The 18,922-nt window shown below is 36.5% G+C and overlaps 1 protein-coding gene across 1 annotated transcript; it reads left to right on the top strand.

Annotated features, from left to right (window-relative positions):
* The first annotated feature begins 8,781 nt into the window (after positions 1-8,781).
* Positions 8,782-12,570, top strand: LOC131645056 (heat shock 70 kDa protein, mitochondrial). The gene is made up of 6 exons (XM_058915712.1): positions 8,782-9,084; positions 10,007-10,074; positions 10,183-10,261; positions 10,349-10,915; positions 11,008-11,628; positions 11,784-12,570. The coding sequence occupies exons 1-6, from the start codon at positions 9,007-9,009 to the stop codon at positions 12,405-12,407; spliced, it is 2,037 nt and encodes a 678-aa protein (XP_058771695.1). The 5' UTR covers positions 8,782-9,006; the 3' UTR covers positions 12,408-12,570.
* Positions 12,571-18,922: the final 6,352 nt, after the last annotated feature.

The following is an 18,922-nucleotide window of genomic DNA, read 5'->3' as shown; positions in this document are numbered from 1 at the left end:
TCCTCTAGAAAAGACCCATCAACCATGCCTCTAGCTGCAAACCTAGCTCTTATGGCCTTGGTCTTGTTGTCCCCCACATTCCACTTCTTTTGTATCTTTTCCTTTATGTCCTTAAGCTTCATTCTATGGTCTGTTTTAAGTGAATTTTATATCCTTTTGCTCAACCATTTAGTCTTCAACATCTTCACATTATATTATCTACTACAACTATGAGTGTCTACTACCCTTCTTAGTTGCCAAGAATCCTCATTAGACAACTTAGCACAATAAGTTTCCCATTCACATCCATATTTACACCTAACCCTAACCCCTATCTTGTCATTTTTAGTGTACCTTCAATTTTTTCCAGATTGGACTGCATAAGAGGTAATTGCTTCCTTGAAATCATCTTTTGTAGTAAAATATGTTCCCACCTCCCATTTTTAATTGGACATATCCTATCAGGAGGTTAGTCGAGCTTTATATCAATGAGATCGTGCGACTGCATGGGATACAATCGAGTATCATATCGGATAGAAATCCGCGTTTTACATTGAAGTTTTGGAAAGGTTTGAAGGATTTTTTAAGATGAGATTGAGTTTTTCCTATCATCCGAAGACATACGGCCAGACTGGGATATGCATCTTCCATTGGTTGAATTTACTTACAACAATAGTTTTCATGTGAGTATCGGTATGGCTCCGTATGAAGCATTGTATGGAAGGAGATGTCGAACTCCATTGTGTTGGTATGAGTCAAGCGAGAGTGCGGTACTCGGACCTGAGATTGTGCGAAAGACGAATGATAAGATTAAGATGATTCAAGAGAGGATGAAATCTTCTCAGAGTTGTCAGAAAAATTACCATGTTAAGAGGAGGAAAACACTTGAGTTTCAGGTGGATGACCATGTATTTCTAAGAGTTACTCCAATAACTGGTGTCAGTAGAGATTTGAACTCGAGGAAGCTTACACCATGTTTTATTGGTGTGTTTCAGATTTCTGAGAAGATCAGTGAGGTGGCATATCCGATTGTTTTACCACCGTCACTTGCAAATCTTCATGATATGTTTCATGTGTTTCATGTGTCTCAATTTAGGAGATACATTCTGAATCCCTCTCATGTGATTCAAATGGATGATTTACAAGTGAGATATAACTTGGCTGTTGAAGCACTACCCATGTGGATAAAAGGCTAGGAAATGAAACAATTACGAGGTAAATAGATTGCCTTAGTGAAGGTATTGTGGGGTGGACCAAATCGTGAAAGTTTGACTTGGGAACGCTAGGATCAGATGAGAGATTCTTATTCGTTCTTGTTTCCGTCAGGTAATTTTCGAGGGCAAAAATTCTTTCAAGTGGGGGAGAGTTGTAACACCCCAAAAATGTAGATTAATTATTTATTTAGTTATTTAATTAATTTAGCGTGAATATGTGAGACCTCGTGAAGTATTTGATGCTTTGATTATTTATGTAATGTTCATGTCTGTTATGAGGATTATTGAGAATTTAGGGTATTTTAGAATAATTAAAATAATTAGTTCTGAGTATTTTAATTGGTAAAATAGAATAATATTGATGTTAGAGATGACAGAGGCAAGATAATCAATTCAAAGGGCTAAGTAAGGGTAAAGATGACAGGACCATATTAGGGGTCCAAGGGGTAAGTTTGACAAAAAAGAATATTGGGGTTTTAACAATTCATTTTGTGAAGTCGCATTTGGAGAAAAGACTGAGATAAGAACATAGCTAGGGAACATAGGAAGAGGAATTGTATAACGTGAAGAGGAATTAGAATCAAGCTCCAAATCAAAGGTAAGAGGAGTTTATTTTGATTATTATAATCGGTCTAAGTGTTAGATAATTGTAGAATTGGTTTTGAGATTTTTGGATTATGATGAATATATGATAGTGTGATAAATATTGATGAATTAGAGGTATTGAATTGTAATAGAATGATGCCCATAATGTAGAATACATTTGGTTGTGGTTATATGATGAAACTATGAGTGTAGATGATGATTTAGGACTTATAAGGTGAAGGAATCGCAAGAATTGGGACTGATTTTATGCAGGAAATCGCAACAGGAAAACCCTATTCGTACAGATTCGCCGGGCGAGTCGATTAACTCTTGATGCATCGGGCGAGTGGGTAGGCGAGTGGAAACTTGTAAATGGTTAAGATTAGTGCAAGAAGCTTAGAGGATAGCTCTAGAGTATGTTTATTTGCTTTCCGTATAATAAAGGGAGTCTTGCTCTAACATGTAACATCGAGGTTGAGATCGATTGATTATGAACCTTGTGTTCCTTTATTATTATGAGATTTTGTATTACTTTCGTGACTTGTATCTTGTTTTTGAATCATGAAGTTATAAGATGAAGTATGGTGATTTTGTTGAAGTTTGAACTACCTTTCATGGTATTTGAAATATTTTATAAATAAGTTTTTAGACTCATTTATTCCGCAGCGAAGTTTAAAATAGTTTGATTGGAAATGCCAAAGATGCTATTTATGTTTTCAACTGTTTTTGCAACCCGTGTTACAGAGCAAGATTAATTGTTATATGATGTTCGATGAAGATGTGATGCCCTTCGGTGGATTTTAAATTGTTTTATTTTTTGTTAATTTATTGCAAAAATATATGTGGGTTAGAAGGGTGTTACAATAATGACATGTGCATTTCTATTTCCACCCCCTTTTCTTTTTTACGCTTCAAAGATTATATTTCAGGTGGTAAATAAATAAAACATGTGTCTGCCAAATGTTAGAATATATTGACTTTTACTAACGGGGCGGACGTAAAGAATAAACGTTGACCTTTTTGAATAATTAAAAGATCAATTTGAAAATTTTTAAACTTAAGAGACCAAAATGAACCCATAAGTAAACTTAAGGGACCAAAAAGTGTATTTTGCCTATTTTTTAACTTCAATTTTGATTTTTTAACAAAATCAGAACTAGTATAACTACTGAAATAACTTCATCTTCTTCAAAAAAATTCAGCAAGTTCATCTTCGTTCCCCAACCAACACAACTTCATGTTCAAAAACTTCATCTTCTTTACTATCCACATATATCTTCTTCCACCGCAATCGTAAAACGACCACTAATAAATGCATGTTTTATCTCAAATTGGGATTTTGGTTTTTTGATTGATGTCATTGTATGCACTTGGATTTCAAAATTAAGGATTTTGATTTTCATTTTGTTAGTTACTCAATAAGTAGGTAAGATTTCATTTTAATTTGTGAATTAGGTTTTATGATTGGTGTTGACTTATTTTGTGTTATATATCAGTCGATTTAAGATGAACAACTACGGGGACTCCGTTGGGGTTAATTTGAACAATATTCATTACACTAATTCATCAGATGTTGAATATAGTTGTGATGAAGATGTTAATGATGTTGGTTCTAGTGGCCATTAAAGTTCAAATGATGAAGATGAATCTGATAATAATGATGATGGGGAATCAGTTGGAGCAGACGTGTCAAATAGTGATGCAGTTGTAGGTGATAGAGTAGTGAGTGTAAATTCGATTACTTCCGATGAAATTCGTGCTTTGGAATTTGGAACTGTGAGTGAAGCTTATGAATTTTATTATAGGTATGGAAAATTTAAAGGTTTTGTCATTAGGAAAAGTCATGTTATGTGAAGAGGACCCAAAGGTAATGAAATAGTAGTAATGAGGCAGTATGTATGCAACAAACACGGATTAAGAGACAAGAAGCACATATATAGGGTAGATAGGAAAAGAGATCACTGACGGATGACCCGTTCTAGGTGCGAAGCTAGGATTCGTGTGCACTACAGTGACAAAAAAGGAAAATATATAGTGTAAATTTACGAAGAGGCTCGTAACCATGAATTAACTCCATCAAAGTTTGTGCATTTACACCCCAGTTATCGTCAAATATCAGAGGCAAATAAAGCTTAATTTTTCGTTCTACAATCACATGGAATCAAAACGTGTCATATAATGGGATACATGGTCTCGCTCAAAAGGGTGGATATCATGATATTGGTTTTACAAAAAAGATTTGTACAATTATTCTGATAACAAAATTCGTGTTGTTATTAAAGATGGCGATGTTGTCGCTGATTTAAATCATCTCAACATGAAATAATCTGTGGATCCTATGCTATATGCGAAATTTTTTGGTAATAGTGATGGAAGATTGAAGTCACTTTTTTGGGCAGACGATACTAGTAGACCAAACTATTTCTGTTTTGGGGATGTTGTTGCATTTGACATAACTTATCAGAAGAACAAATACAATTATCCGTTGGTTATGTTTTATGGGTGCAACCACCACTCACAGGCTGTTATATTCGGTGTTGCATTGATGTTGGATGAAACGACAGAGACATATAAGTGGTTGTTGAGGTGTTTCTTAGAGTGCACGGAAAATAAATATCCAAAAGAAGTGGTAATCGATGGAGACGAGGCTACGAAGGAGTCTATAAAACGAATTTTTCCAGATGCAACTCATCGGTGGTGTGTTTGGCATTTGAACAAGAATGCAGGTGAAAATGTAAAGAAGTCACAATTTTTTATTGGTTTTAAAAAATCAATGTACTCTAATTTTACATCTGAGCAATTTGAAGAATTTTGGTCGCAGCTAGTTAAGGAGAATGATCTTGAACAAAATGCTTGAGTTGCCAAAACACAAGAGAACAAGTCATTTTGGGCAACTGCATATCTTCACGATAAGTTTTTTGGTCGTATAAGAACTACGTCTCAATGTGAAGTTGTAAATGTAATAATCAAGACTTATGTAAGGAAGAAATGGTGCATTTTTGAATTTGTGCATAATTTTGATAAGGTATTAAGAGAGTAGAAAAATAATGAACTTGTTGTTTATTTTAAATCAAAGTTTCTGGATCCTATGTTGACAACTCATCTGCGTCGGATTGAGAGAAACGCTGCTAAAACTTATACAACATAGATTTTTAAAAGAAGTAAACGAAGAAATTATGAAGGCTGGTGCGTTAATTATGAAGGAGCGATTATCAGAAGGGGTAACGACTGTTTTTATATTGACAAAATATTGTGAGGCTGGTTTTGAAAGAGAAGTTGTATGTGATGCTTCAGGTAAAACATTACGGTGTTCGTGTATATCATTTGATTCACGTGGACTTCCATGTTCACACATTTTTTATGTCATGAAGGAAGAGCATATGGTTCACATTCCTAGTAGTTTGGTATTGTCGCATTAGACGGAGAATGTCAAATTTGGGTGTCTGAACATGAACAATAATGGGGAAGTAGATTTAAATCTGATTGAGCATGCTCGTTTTGGGGCTCATTGTTTTGTCTTTACAACTTTTTGCAAAGAAGCATAAAAAAAGAGTGGTGTTTATGCATATCTAATGGATAACATTAAGAATCTTCAAAGAAAGTATTGTAATTCTGACGAACCTATTGGTGCCCGAAAGTCATAGGTAGGTGATCCGGTGATTGTGAAGAGCAAAGGCGCTCCAAAGAAAAAAAAGAATCAAAATCAATCTGACACTGTAAAAACTGCGATAGTACCACTCTTGATGCGAGGAATTGTTCGGTAAAAACTGCAATAGTACATACATTCTTTGTGCTCAGATTGTTATTCTTAGTATATATTATATGTTGCATTGGACATTATATTCTACCTATTTTGGTAATTTTTCCAAGACACATAAGAAGGGACATCTGAATAGAATGTTGAGCTCGAGTCAATGCCGATAAATGATTCTTTAAGCCAAATACAAAAGGTATATCCAGTTTTATTAATTGTGGTATTTTTACGATTATTTTGAAATATTTATTGAACTATATATACAGCAAAATAAAAGGAAGTCCAGCTGTAATGCTAATATTGGCAGGCCAAAAAAACGTTCACAAACACCACGAAGTCAATGTGGTAACATTGCAATGACGTCATGTATGGATGTTACAAGCAGACATGTGAGTATAATGTTTGGGATTTAACCTATGATGCCTATTGGACAACGTGTAATGCATCAAATACCCGTGGTACAACCCTTGTACCTAATATATGGAATGTCGGTTGGGGAAAATCCTCTGTGCTTTAGTCTGCTGCAACGTGATGAAATTTGGTGGTCATTTAGTGTGTTTTTTTTTATGACTATACAATGCTAGTACAATATTGTGTTTTTATATACACAAGATTAATGAATAATTAAGTTTGGGATGTAATGCAGTTAAGATTAGGAGGAATAATTAAGTTTGGGATGTAATTTAATTTTGAAGTAATATATACTTCATACTGAATCGGACCCGTAGTATGTTTGTGAAAAAAATTTGATAGTAGCTCTATCAAATTTGGCCTAGATGAAATATAATTTTTATTAGGCATGTGAAAATAAAATTATAGTGGTTCTATCAAATTCGGGCTCAGTTTAAACAAATATTACTAACATTCCAATCGGACCCAGCTATAAATTTTAAGTATGCTTGGTTATGATTTTTTTTTGTTTAAAAACTATGTAATGCAGTACAATATATGCAATGAATATGACTTTGAGTGCAAATTACTTTAAAGGAAGACAATTTTGATTCCCAAAACAGTATTACTAAATAATGCGTACTGTTTAGTACATTTCATCCAAATTAATATTCATTAAAGAAAACAAGAACAACAACTACACTCCATTCAAAATTTCCATCCGAAAAATAATGTTACCAAAGAAATTATCTTAACTTCAACATCTTTGGTTAACCTAAAGAAATCCCTCAAACGTTCCACCCGTTAAACAACCTTGGAGCTGCCACATTTCCATTAAAGTGCATCTTATGATTTGACCATGTTTGCAGGTGAGCATGTTATGTTTAATATGTGTTTATGGTTGGTAACCTTGCAATAAATTTGTCGTCACCACTGACAAAACACTACTACTAGATAGTTAATCCATTATGTGTGATTTGACGGATATTGTATTTTGTCTGTTTCCAATGAAACTTTAGGGTTTACAAATGGGTCGTTTCACTCCCTCGTTTGGTTCCTTTATCGAGTTACATTAAATACATTAAAATTAGAATAAAAATTTAAAGTGACCCAGCCAAATGCACTGTCTTCCAATACATCACTCTCATATAATCCCATATCCAACCACTATATAAATATATAAACACAATATTTTCTTTATTCACCCAATCAAATTATTTATTCCGTCATTGCTTGATACTGCTCCACATCCTCATACTGCTTAACTAGTTCAACAACACCAAGAACTACTATAATGTGAGTCTATAATTTTGTTCCTTTTCAATTTTGTTTATCATGATTACAGATTAAAAAATAATTTTATTCTTTTTTAAATTTTAATGCATGATTTATTTCTATATAGTGATAAATCCATCTATGGTAAATCGAAACTCACATCTTTCTATTTATTTTTTTGTGTCTAAGTTAATTTCTACTACTCACATAATTCCATTTTATGTTGGGTATACGGGTAGAAGTCGATGTACGCCCTTGTTACATAGAATTATTTATGAAACATCTAAAAAAGAGAGAGATAACATCCACACTATACAATCTGCACAACGACAAATTCATTAACGTCCAATATAGCTACTAAAATAGAAAAACTTATATTCGATTAATTCGTCATTAGGAATGACAAACTGACATGTCTACCCCGTTTAGGCGTGTCTTGCAAAAGTCCAAAAAAACGGGGCGGGACAAGCATAGTTGAGATTGCGGGTCTAAAACTTTGACCCATTATGCAAAAAATAGGGTGAAGAGAGACGAATATTACATTTTTTTAAACCTAAAATAGTTGAGGTTTGCGGATATTGCACTTTTTAAACTTAAAAATTGCAAATTTTATGATAATACTCGCATCCGCAAAAGTCTGCAAAAAATGGGATGGACGTGATGAGCATATTGCAGGATGCAGACCTAAAATCTTGGTCTAACTCGCAAAAAAAATAAGGCAAAAAAGGACATGTTCGACAGGTCTGACCCGTTTTGCCATCCTTATTTATTTCATATTTATACTTTATTTAATTTCCTTTATTTCTATTAAATAGAATAATTTGTATTATTAATAAAATAAATAATAATTTTAAGTGATGTAGATATTTCTTAATACCACTCACATTTTCAATTGATTCGTTATTAAGGGTGACAAATCCATGAGCATGTCCATTCCGTTTAGGTTTGTCCCCCTGTAATTTAAAAAAAAAAACGAGGTAGGACGGACATAGCTATAAGGAAGCGAACTAAAACCTTGGTCTAACCTGCAAAAAAAGTGAGGGTGAAACAAGACGAATTCGCAGATATTGCACTTTTTTAAACTTAAAAATTCTAAACTTTATATTAATGTCTACATCTGCAAAAGTCCGAAAAAAAACGCAGCGAACATATTATAAAGTGCAAACTTAATACTTTGGTTTGTCCTAAAAAATTATGAGTAAAAAGGTCACGTCCGACAGACCAAATCGGTTTTGTAACCTCGGCACATCATTGACACCTAAATGAGATGGAAGAAAAAAAATTTTAAATTAAAATAGAAGAACTAAAATTTAATTTTTAAATGAAAAATTAAAAATTAAGAATATAATTGAAGGAATAAAATTAAGACAAAATTTTATTTAAAAAAAAACACAATAAATTAATTTAGTTATTGATATATATATATATATATATATATATATATATATATATATATATATATATATATATATATATATATATATATATATATATATATATATATATATATATATACACACTAGTTTTTTAACAAGTACCAGAAAGTAGTTAAAGTTATGATGATAATCCATTTATCTAGCGGCACGACACCGTTTAGCATTTAGTAACCGATCTAGAACCTTCTTTAGCTCTGTTTGGTAAGAAGAAGAACTAGAATAATCTGGGCACGTCCTTAAGAACACAACTCCATTTCTGAATTTCCAAAAACCCTAACTAAACCCTGCTATAAATAAAAAACCCCATTTCTCTTCTCTCTTTCATTCCATTTCATTTTCAAACTTTCAAACAATACACAATCCTCTTCTGGCCATGGCCGCTGCCACCGCCTTGCTCCGCTCTCTCCGCCGCCGAGATGTTGCGTCTTCTTCCTACTCCGCCTTTCGTTCGGTAACGACTCTTGATTCTTCTCTGTGGTTGAATTTCAGCTTTGATTTGTTCCGTGTTATAAGCTTTGTTTCTTCTACTTCTTGTGAAGGTTTATTGTTCGGTTGAAATATCTTCTGTTTGTTTTGAGCTATATGTTTCTTGATTATTTTCAGATTTTAATCTTTTGATCTTTGGAAGCTGATTCTGTTATATGATTTAGTGTTTTTTGTTGCTGTTGTTGGATATAATTGTTGTACATCAATTCAAGCATAAGAATAACTTGAAATATACTCCTAGTTTATGGTGTGTAGATTTCTGGATTTTAATCTTTTAGATTAGAGGCTGGTTTTCTCTTAGGCTGTGTTTGGATTGATGGAATCGGATGGAGCAGTATGAGATGGAATGGAGTGGCATTCCATTGTTTGGATAGGATAGTTGGATCATTTAAAATCAGATGGATCTCTATTCTATCACTTACCACAATATTCCCTCTGATTTAGGTGGAATGAAGAATTTGCATAATTCCGTCCTAAAATTTCCAAACGATGGAATGAAATCTTTATTCCTTTCCGTTCCATTCTGTTCCGATCATTTTATGATATTCAAACATACTTACTTAAGTAGTTAAGTTTGTTTCATAAATTATTGTGTTTTTGTGCTAACTAGCGTGGTTGTTGGGCCGATGATATGACTATTATCACAGTCTATCTAGGGGTTTCTATCTTACTGTATTGGAATTGCCTTTTGCCTGCATGCACACAATTGCGTTTCTAGCCTAAGCTACATAATTTTTATTTTTTGAATCTGGGACCTTGATAAGATATGCGAATAATTGTTTGATATTATGGTGTGTCTAAGAATTGTAATTAATTGACTTGTTATGTGAAGTGTGTTGCTGATTATTCTGAAGGAAGCTTTTTCTGACTATGACCTTGTCTTGCAGTTAACAAACGGCAGCACTAAGCCTGCATATGTTAGTCACAGTTGGTCAAGTTTGTCTCGACCATTCAGGTGATTTTTGTTGTTTTGGTTTTGTTTATAAAGTGTAATTCTCTTAGAGAAGCCATGTTTTCAATTTTATATCAGAATTACTCATCGTATATCTTAAATGTTATGCAGTTCAAGGCCCGCTGGAAACGATGTCATTGGTATTGATTTGGGTACAACTAATTCATGTGTTTCTGTTATGGAAGGAAAGGTAAGTCGTTATTGCTTTGAATTTGCTCGTAATTGTTCCCATTTTTCATTGATGGGATTTGTGCTGACTTTGTTTATATTGTTTCAGAATCCGAAAGTCATTGAGAATTCTGAAGGTGCACGAACTACACCATCCGTGGTTGCTTTCAACCAAAAAGGGGAGCTGCTTGTAGGCACACCAGCCAAACGTCAGGCTGTAACTAACCCAACAAACACTCTATTTGGTATCAAGCGTTTGATTGGTAGGCGCTTTGATGATCCTCAAACACAAAAAGAGATGAAAATGGTTCCATTCAAGATTGTTAAGGCTCCCAATGGAGATGCATGGGTTGAAGCTAATGGGCAGCAATATTCCCCTAGCCAAATTGGTGCCTTTGTTCTCACCAAGATGAAGGAAACTGCGGAATCTTATCTTGGAAAGACAGTTTCTAAGGCTGTAGTTACTGTTCCAGCTTACTTCAATGATGCTCAAAGGCAGGCAACAAAAGATGCTGGTAGAATTGCAGGTCTTGATGTGCAAAGAATAATCAATGAGCCCACTGCTGCTGCACTTTCATATGGGATGAACAACAAGGAGGGTCTCATTGCTGTTTTTGACCTTGGTGGTGGAACATTTGATGTTTCCATCTTAGAAATTTCCAATGGTGTTTTTGAGGTATGCTAATTTACTATTCTGTCATCCTTTCTTATACTGTCTGAAGTATAGTATGCAAAGCTTGTTTGTACTGATACATTTTTCATATCAAGGTGAAAGCAACAAATGGTGACACTTTCTTGGGAGGAGAGGACTTTGATAATGCCTTATTGGAGTTTCTGGTGAGTGAATTCAAGAGGACTGAGAGTATTGACCTTTCTAAAGATAGGCTTGCGTTGCAAAGGCTTCGCGAAGCTGCTGAGAAAGCTAAGATAGAACTGTCTTCAACATCTCAGACAGAGATAAACCTGCCTTTCATCACTGCTGATGCATCTGGTGCTAAGCATCTGAACATCACATTGACTAGATCTAAGTTTGAGGCTCTAGTAAATAACTTGATTGAAAGGACTAGGGCTCCATGTCAGAGCTGTTTGAAGGACGCAAACATATCTGTCAAGGATATTGACGAGGTTCTTCTTGTTGGAGGAATGACCCGTGTACCTAAAGTGCAAGAGGTGGTTTCAGCTATATTTGGAAAGCCTCCCAGTAAAGGAGTAAATCCCGATGAGGCAGTTGCAATGGGAGCAGCCCTCCAGGGTGGTATCCTACGTGGAGATGTTAAAGAGCTACTACTTTTGGATGTTACACCGCTCTCTCTCGGTATTGAGACTCTGGGTGGTATCTTTACAAGATTAATCAACCGTAACACTACTATTCCTACAAAAAAGAGTCAGGTAATCCTTAAATCTACTTATGATTGTTACATAGTATTTTCCTTACGCAGGGTATTCAGTTTTTCCAAAATAATTGGACAATGAAACTATACAGTTTAGCTCTGTATTTTTGTTGTGGTTGAATGTTTTTCTGAGTTGTGATATCATTGTTGCAGGTCTTTTCAACGGCAGCTGACAATCAGACACAAGTAGGTATCAAGGTATTACAAGGTGAGCGGGAAATGGCTACTGACAACAAAATGCTTGGAGAATTTGAGCTTGTTGGCATTCCTCCTTCCCCAAGAGGTATGCCTCAGATTGAGGTCACTTTTGACATTGATGCCAACGGTATTGTTACCGTGTCAGCCAAAGACAAGTCCACCGGTAAAGAACAACAAATCACGATTAGGTCATCTGGAGGACTTTCAGATGATGAGATTGACAAGATGGTTAAAGAAGCAGAGCTACATGCTCAAAAAGATCAAGAAAGAAAGGCTCTTATCGATATTAGAAACAGTGCAGATACATCCATCTACAGCATTGAGAAGAGCTTAGGTGAATACAGAGAGAAGATTCCTAGTGAAGTGGCCAAAGAAATTGAGGATGCAGTTTCAGATTTGAGAAGTGCCATGTCAGGGGAGAATATTGACGAAATCAAGTCAAAGCTTGATGTGGCTAACAAAGCCGTCTCCAAGATCGGAGAGCACATGTCTGGTGGTTCTAGTGGCGGTCCCTCAGCTGGTGGTTCTCAAGGTGGGGACCAAGCTCCAGAAGCCGAATATGAAGAGGTGAAGAAGTGAGACACTATGGTTCCCTAGATAACTGTTTTAAGATGAGTTGTTTTTAGTTTAGTAGGGAGTATAAGGTCACTTACTTTGGTATCTAACGGTGAGATTTTATGTGATATTTTTGGAGAATCGAATTAAGCTGGTTAAATAATCATATTGAAATTTTTGCATAGTAGTGATGATTGCTTTCTTTTTATTTTCCGCATTAAGGATTATGTAATTGTTTTGGAATTTCTGCTATATATGGTAGAATTATAACTATAAAAGGGTGAATTGCAGTACTAGTTAAAATATTGCAGTGCACTGTATTGCAACTCGAACTCTTTTTTTTTTTTATGGAAAAAGCATTTCATTAAACTGCAGAGACAACAGCAGAATCCAAGGTGGGATAAGTCCCCAACCACATACAATCTACCTTGGCTATGCCCAATGCTAACAAGATTATGGGCAGCAGAGTTTTGGTTGCTAGGAATGTAAATAACAGAAGCTGTTTTAAAACTACTACACAAAAACCTACAATCAACAGCAACCGGCTCAAGCACCGCACGGTTTAGAACCCGATTGATACAGTCCACAGCTACCAAACTATCCGACTGAACCAGAATTTCCTCGATGTTATTTTGGCGGGCGATATTAAGGCTCCATCGAATAGCCATGATTTCAGCCAATGCCACTTCCGCGGTAATCGATTCCGCCTTGCTTGCGGACAAAATTATCTTTTCTCCATCACTGATCACACATCCAAAAGCTATAGTTCCATCTTCAAAAACCCTTGCATCAGTTTGAATAACACACTTGCCATCTCCATTCTCCATAGCACTATAGGGAATTTTGTTCTTGATTACTATCTCCGGATTCCATTTGTTGAAATCAATCACAAAATCCAGAGCCATTCGAGCAACCGCTATCGGGGAAAGAGTTTTGGATTGAAAAACTAAGAGGTTTCGAGCACGCCATAAATTATAAAGCAACGAACACACATGCTGAACCGCCCATTTATCCTTTTTAGACAACATAACTTCCAGCCAAGTGGTGAAATCAGTATCAGCTTGCATACGCAGCCCCAGGATGGATGAGAAGAAGGATTGTTTCGCAAAATCGCAATGCAACAGGATATGCTCCACATTTTCCAGATTAATATTACAGAACGGTCATGAGGGATCAATTTTCATACCTTTTTTCCTGAGATTTCCACGAGTAGGCAAGATGTTTTTGGCAGCCCTCCATAGAAAATTACGAACCTTGTGATTGATCGGGGTGTTTCATATTAGTTTCCATAGCTTCTGAGTTTGTGCATTTGAAGGGCCAGGATTTTTGTCAGCTTTCTCCTTCATACATAAGTGATATGCAGATCGGACCGAATACTCTCCATTTTTCTCAAAGTGCCAAATCAGTTCATCTTCTATATGCTGTCTTGAAATAGGAATACTAAGGATGGAAGAAGCTTCAAGGGGGCTGAAGTATGTTTCCACCAGATTTCTTTTCCAACATCCTAATTCCTTATCAATCAATTCACACACTTTAGTATCCGGTTCTAGAGATCCCAGTAGTGAAAAAGTTTTAAAACCTGCATTATCCGGAATCCACCTATCTCTCTTAATCGAGACCTTCTCTCCATCTCCAATACGCCACCGTGAGCTATTCTGAACCACTTTCTTTGCACTTAAAATGCTCCTCCAAGCATAGCTTGGGGAATATCCAACAGTACTCAATTCAACATGGGATCGAGGGTAATACTTGAAGGATAGAAAAACACTTAGAAAGGGGGGGTTTGAATAAGTGTAGTCTTAAAAACTTGAACGATAAAAACAAATTGCACAGTTATTTTTATCCTGGTTCGTTGTTAACTAAACTACTCCAGTCCACCCCCACGGAGTGATTTACCTCACCTGAGGATTTAATCCACTAATCGCAACAGATTACAATGGTTTTCCACTTAGCCCACGACTAAGTCTTCTAGAGTATCCTGATCACAACCTGATCACTCTAGGAACAAATGCTTAGACACAAGCTAAGACTTTCTTAGAGTATCATGACCACCACGTGATCACTCTAATTACAACTGCTTAGACACAAGCTAAGACTTCCTAGAGTATCCTGATCAACACTTGATCACTCTAGTTACTTACAAATTAATGTAATCAAATAAGAGTTTTACAATGCTTCTGAAAAGCTATAATCACAACAGTGATATTTCTCTTAACGTTTAAGCTTAATCTCACTAATATATTACAACAGCAATGTAGTGAGCTTTGATGAAGATGAAGTTTCTGAGCTTTTGATTTGAACAGCGTTTCAGCAAGTTTTTCAGAATAAGTTTGTTCAGAAAAATGGCAACCTTGCTTCTCATCAGAACTTCATATTTATAGGCACTTGAGAAGATGACCGTTAGGAGCATTTAATGCTTTGCGTGTTTCGTACAGCATTGCATTTAATGTTTCACGCTTTTGTCAACTACCTCGAGCCTTGTTCACGCTGTGTCTACTGACGTTGCCTTTAATAGCTTCCAACATTCCTTTTGTCAGTCAGCGTAGCCTGCCACATGTACTTTCTTCTGATTTGATGTTTGTGTATTCAACGTTTGAATATCATCAGAGTCAAACAGCTTGGTGCATAGCATCTTCTTGTCTTCTGACCTTGAAGTGCTTCTGAGCGTGATACCATGAGAACTTCAGTGCTTCTGCTTCTGATCTCACGTTCTTCTGATGCTTCCATAGACCCATGTTCTGATTCTGCCTTGACCATCTTCTGATGTCTTGCCAGACCATGTTCTGATGTTGCATGCTGAACCTTCTGAGACAAAGCTTCTGAGCGCTGATTTGTGCATACTCTTTATATATTTCCTGAAAGGGAAATTGCAATGTATTAGAGTACCACATTATCTCACACAAAATTCATATCCTTGTTATCATCAAAACTAAGAATATTGATCAGAACAAATCTTGTTCTAACAATCTCCCCCTTTTTGATGATGACAAAAACATATATAAATGATATGAATTTGCAATCAGAAAGAGCAGACGGCTAAAGACAATTACACAGCTATAGCATAAGCATGTGAATTTGTCTCCCCCTGAGATTAACAATCTCCCCCTGAGATGAATAATCTCTCCCTGAAATTAATACTAGAAGAATTTTAATAATAAAAGACTTCCCTGATTATTTCGGTAGAGACGTTCACATGTGCTTGATCTTCAGAACATTCACAGCTTCTGATTTCTGCTTCCATCGGACAGCTTCAGAACTTGAATTTCTTTGATCTTCAGAACATTCACAGCTTCTGATTCTTGCTTCCATCGGACAGCTTCAGAACTTGAATTTCTTTGATCTTCAGAACATTCACAGCTTCTGATTCCTGCTTCCATCGGACAACTTCAGAACTTGAATTTCTTTGATCTTCAGAACATTCACAGCTTCTGATTCTTGCTTCCATTTGGACAGCTTCAGAGCTTGAATTTCTTCTTTCATCACTTCATGCTAGATTGTATCAGAACATTGTTGAATGTACCAGAGCATCATCAGAGCATCTCTACATCCTGAAATGTTACAGAACAAAACTAAACGACAAAAGTCAGCATGAATGAATCAGAACATAAAATATGTTTCAGAACACATAATATGTATCAGAGCCATATAAGCCATATAGAATGTATCAGAACATATAGACATAATGTTTCAGATCATATTCTATCATCAGAATATCTGAGCATTCTTGCTTCTGCTTCTGCTTCTGATTCTGAAGCTTCATAGCACTCAGCTTGCTTCAAGAATCCAAGAACTTGATTCTCTAAAGAGTTGCTTCTTATGCTGCTCTTTAAAGAGAATCTTCAATTCCTGCAACAACACAACTTAAAGAATAGAACTTTGCAAGTTCTGTTAGTAATGTGGGGCCTTTTTACCCGGTAACTGATAATATTTAATCAGATCATTTATCATATATTTTCTCCCCCTTTTTGTCATAACATCAAAAACATAAAAGATTCAGAAAAAAACAAAAAGAAACACACGGAAGAAAAGGATGATTTTCATTGAAGTTCAAACACAAGTACAGAAGTACACGAAGAGAAGGAAGACACGATGCACAAAACAGATGCAGCAAAAGCAAAAACAAAACAACTAAGACTCAATCTAAGATGACCCTAGCCTTGACAAGATCTTGGCCAGCATCTCTTGAATCCCATTGTTGTGCTCATTCTGCTTCTCTATGAAAGCTCTAAACTCAGCGTTGACTGAGCTTTGCTCATCCTGGTTCTTCTGAAGAACTTCCAGAGTCCTTGCAAGACGGGAAGGTTCATCAGAAGAAGCTTCACAGCTTCTATCCAACGGGATGGCATTGTGATCTGTAGCTTCCATTGATAGATCATTTGCAGGGCATTCCTCAACCGGAACTAATTCAGCAACATGATCTTCTACATCTGCTTCTTGCATAGAAGCATCTTCATATTCTGCAGCTGGAATCTCAGAATCTCCATTCTCAAGTGCCTGAAGAATGGCAGCTAGATTCCTGGGGGCAGAAGGACCTTCAACTTCTGGTGGGTCAACAACTTCTGGAATGACCAAGCTTGGGTCTTCCTTAGAAGGGTTTTCCCTCAGAAAGTCAAAGAGGGTCTTGAAATCCCCGAGCAGAACTGGATATTGAGGTATCCAGACCATAATTTCCCTGTAAGGGTTAGCTTCCAATGCAGCAGCAAGTCTTGCTTCTTCCATTTCATCCACAAACTGCTTCTCCTCAGCAGCAACACAATTTCTGAGAGAATGGTAGTATATACCATTATCACCCTCCAGAAGGTAACCAGGGTAACCAGGGGCAGCAACCACCAGTCTTTTCTGTACTCCCATTGCTTCTACTTGAAAATCCTTGCGAAAGCTTTTCCAGAGATTTCTTGTAGAAACATCATCCTTAGGGTTTAGAAAGGCATCCTTCAGAAGGTCTAGACGGCTAATCACCTCATGTCTGAAAAGTTCCAGGAAGGTATAGGGTTCAGGTTCAGGCGGATTGAAGGTGAATTTGTAGTCAGGGTAGAGAAGACAATAAGGTTTGGATTTTCTGGTAGGTAAGGGATGGGATATAGAAGGTGGAGGTGCGGTGGATGAAGAAGAGGGAATATTTGAGAGAATGATTTATGAGGATGGAATATCAGAAAGGATAGATTGAGAAGAGGATGGAGTATTTGTAAAGGGAATTGGTGAGAAAGATTTATCAGAAGGAGTTGGGGGAAGAATACTTAGAGGTGTGGGGTTTAGAATGGGAGAGGAGAAAGATGATGGAGAAGGATTTGGTAAAGTGAAGTTTACTTTTGGTTCAGATGGAGGTGATTGGAGAGATGGTTTAGGAACAGAAGGAGGTGGAGTAAAAACCTGCCTGGAGATTTGTACAGAAGAAGAAGATCTGGTTCTGCGAAAGGAATCTCTGATCCTTTTCTCCCTTCGTTCTTCAGAGTCCACCTTGTCAGGATCATAGGTGACTCTCAACTTCTTGGCTTTCTTAACCTCATCTTCTCGGGCTTTTCTTTTTAGCCTAGCCTTTAGTTCCTTCTGATCCTTCTTCAGAAGACCAGCCTTGGACGGAAGTACTCTGCCACGGATCCAAGCAGGATCAATATCTGATTGCTTCCTAACACAATCTTCCAGGTAAAGCTTGACAACCTGATGCAGGTCTTTTTGAAATAAAGAGGCAAAACCTTCAACAGCAACTCTTCTTGACAGGATGTCAGGAAAGCTTGTGCACACAGAAGGTACATTTTGAATGAGTTCCAGTCTGAACAAATCCACACCATTGAAAATGGGACCTTGAACTACTCCAAGAAAATGGGACGCATTGAGTTTTCTGATGGAGTCCAGCACTTTGCTTTCAATCAGAATGTCTGAAATCATTCTTCCAAAAGGAATAGTCGTTCTTGGAATATGAGGGTACTTCGCCCTTTCGTCTTCTCTTGACTCAAAGATAGAAGTCTTCAGATTCTCAAACAGAATATGAGAGATGTTGATCTCAGTCTTTTTGCCAATGCAGAAAAGAGTATACTTGTGATCCGGACTGGTGTAGGAGGAGGAGAGCATCCTCTTTCTATGGTGAAGGGAACCCAGAATAATCTCAGCCCATACTTTATAAAACGGCCTTAAGGTGCCCGTGTTATTAGAGTCAATTCCAAAAGTCAGAGAGATTTGTTGTTCAACTTTAGACCAGTCAACTGTTGCATGTCGAAAACCAGACCAACCTTCTTCATCATTCAGATTGTACAGCTTCCTGATGAGCTTTTCAGTGATAACCACTTTATGCCCTAGCACGAATGAAATGATGGCAGTTGGGGTAACCGTTGCATGTACCCAGAAATCCTTCACAAGTTCAGGATAAATTGGACCAACCAATCTATCGAGATATTTAGACCATCCTTGCTTAAAGATTCTTGCATCACACTTAAAGCCATTTGCTTTTAGGTTGTTGATGTCCACAGCAGATTCACAAAGAACTTCCAGTTCTTCCGTGGGTATTAAGCATGTTTTCAATGGAGCATACTCATATTTGCGTA

Source organism: Vicia villosa, linkage group LG1 (assembly GCF_029867415.1).
Source record: "Vicia villosa cultivar HV-30 ecotype Madison, WI linkage group LG1, Vvil1.0, whole genome shotgun sequence".
Taxonomy (NCBI): Eukaryota; Viridiplantae; Streptophyta; class Magnoliopsida; order Fabales; family Fabaceae; genus Vicia; species Vicia villosa.
This window is presented reverse-complemented; position numbering and strand designations above follow the sequence as displayed.

Bases quoted from the DNA above. Each gene is read 5' to 3' on its own strand.
- LOC131645056 (XM_058915712.1), top strand. From the start codon at position 9,007: ATGGCCGCTGCCACCGCCTTGCTCCGCTCTCTCCGCCGCCGAGATGTT. The intron at 9,085-10,006 runs GTAACGACTCTT...CTTGTCTTGCAG, and splicing joins CCTACTCCGCCTTTCGTTCG to TTAACAAACGGCAGCACTAA. The intron at 10,075-10,182 runs GTGATTTTTGTT...AATGTTATGCAG, and splicing joins AGTTTGTCTCGACCATTCAG to TTCAAGGCCCGCTGGAAACG.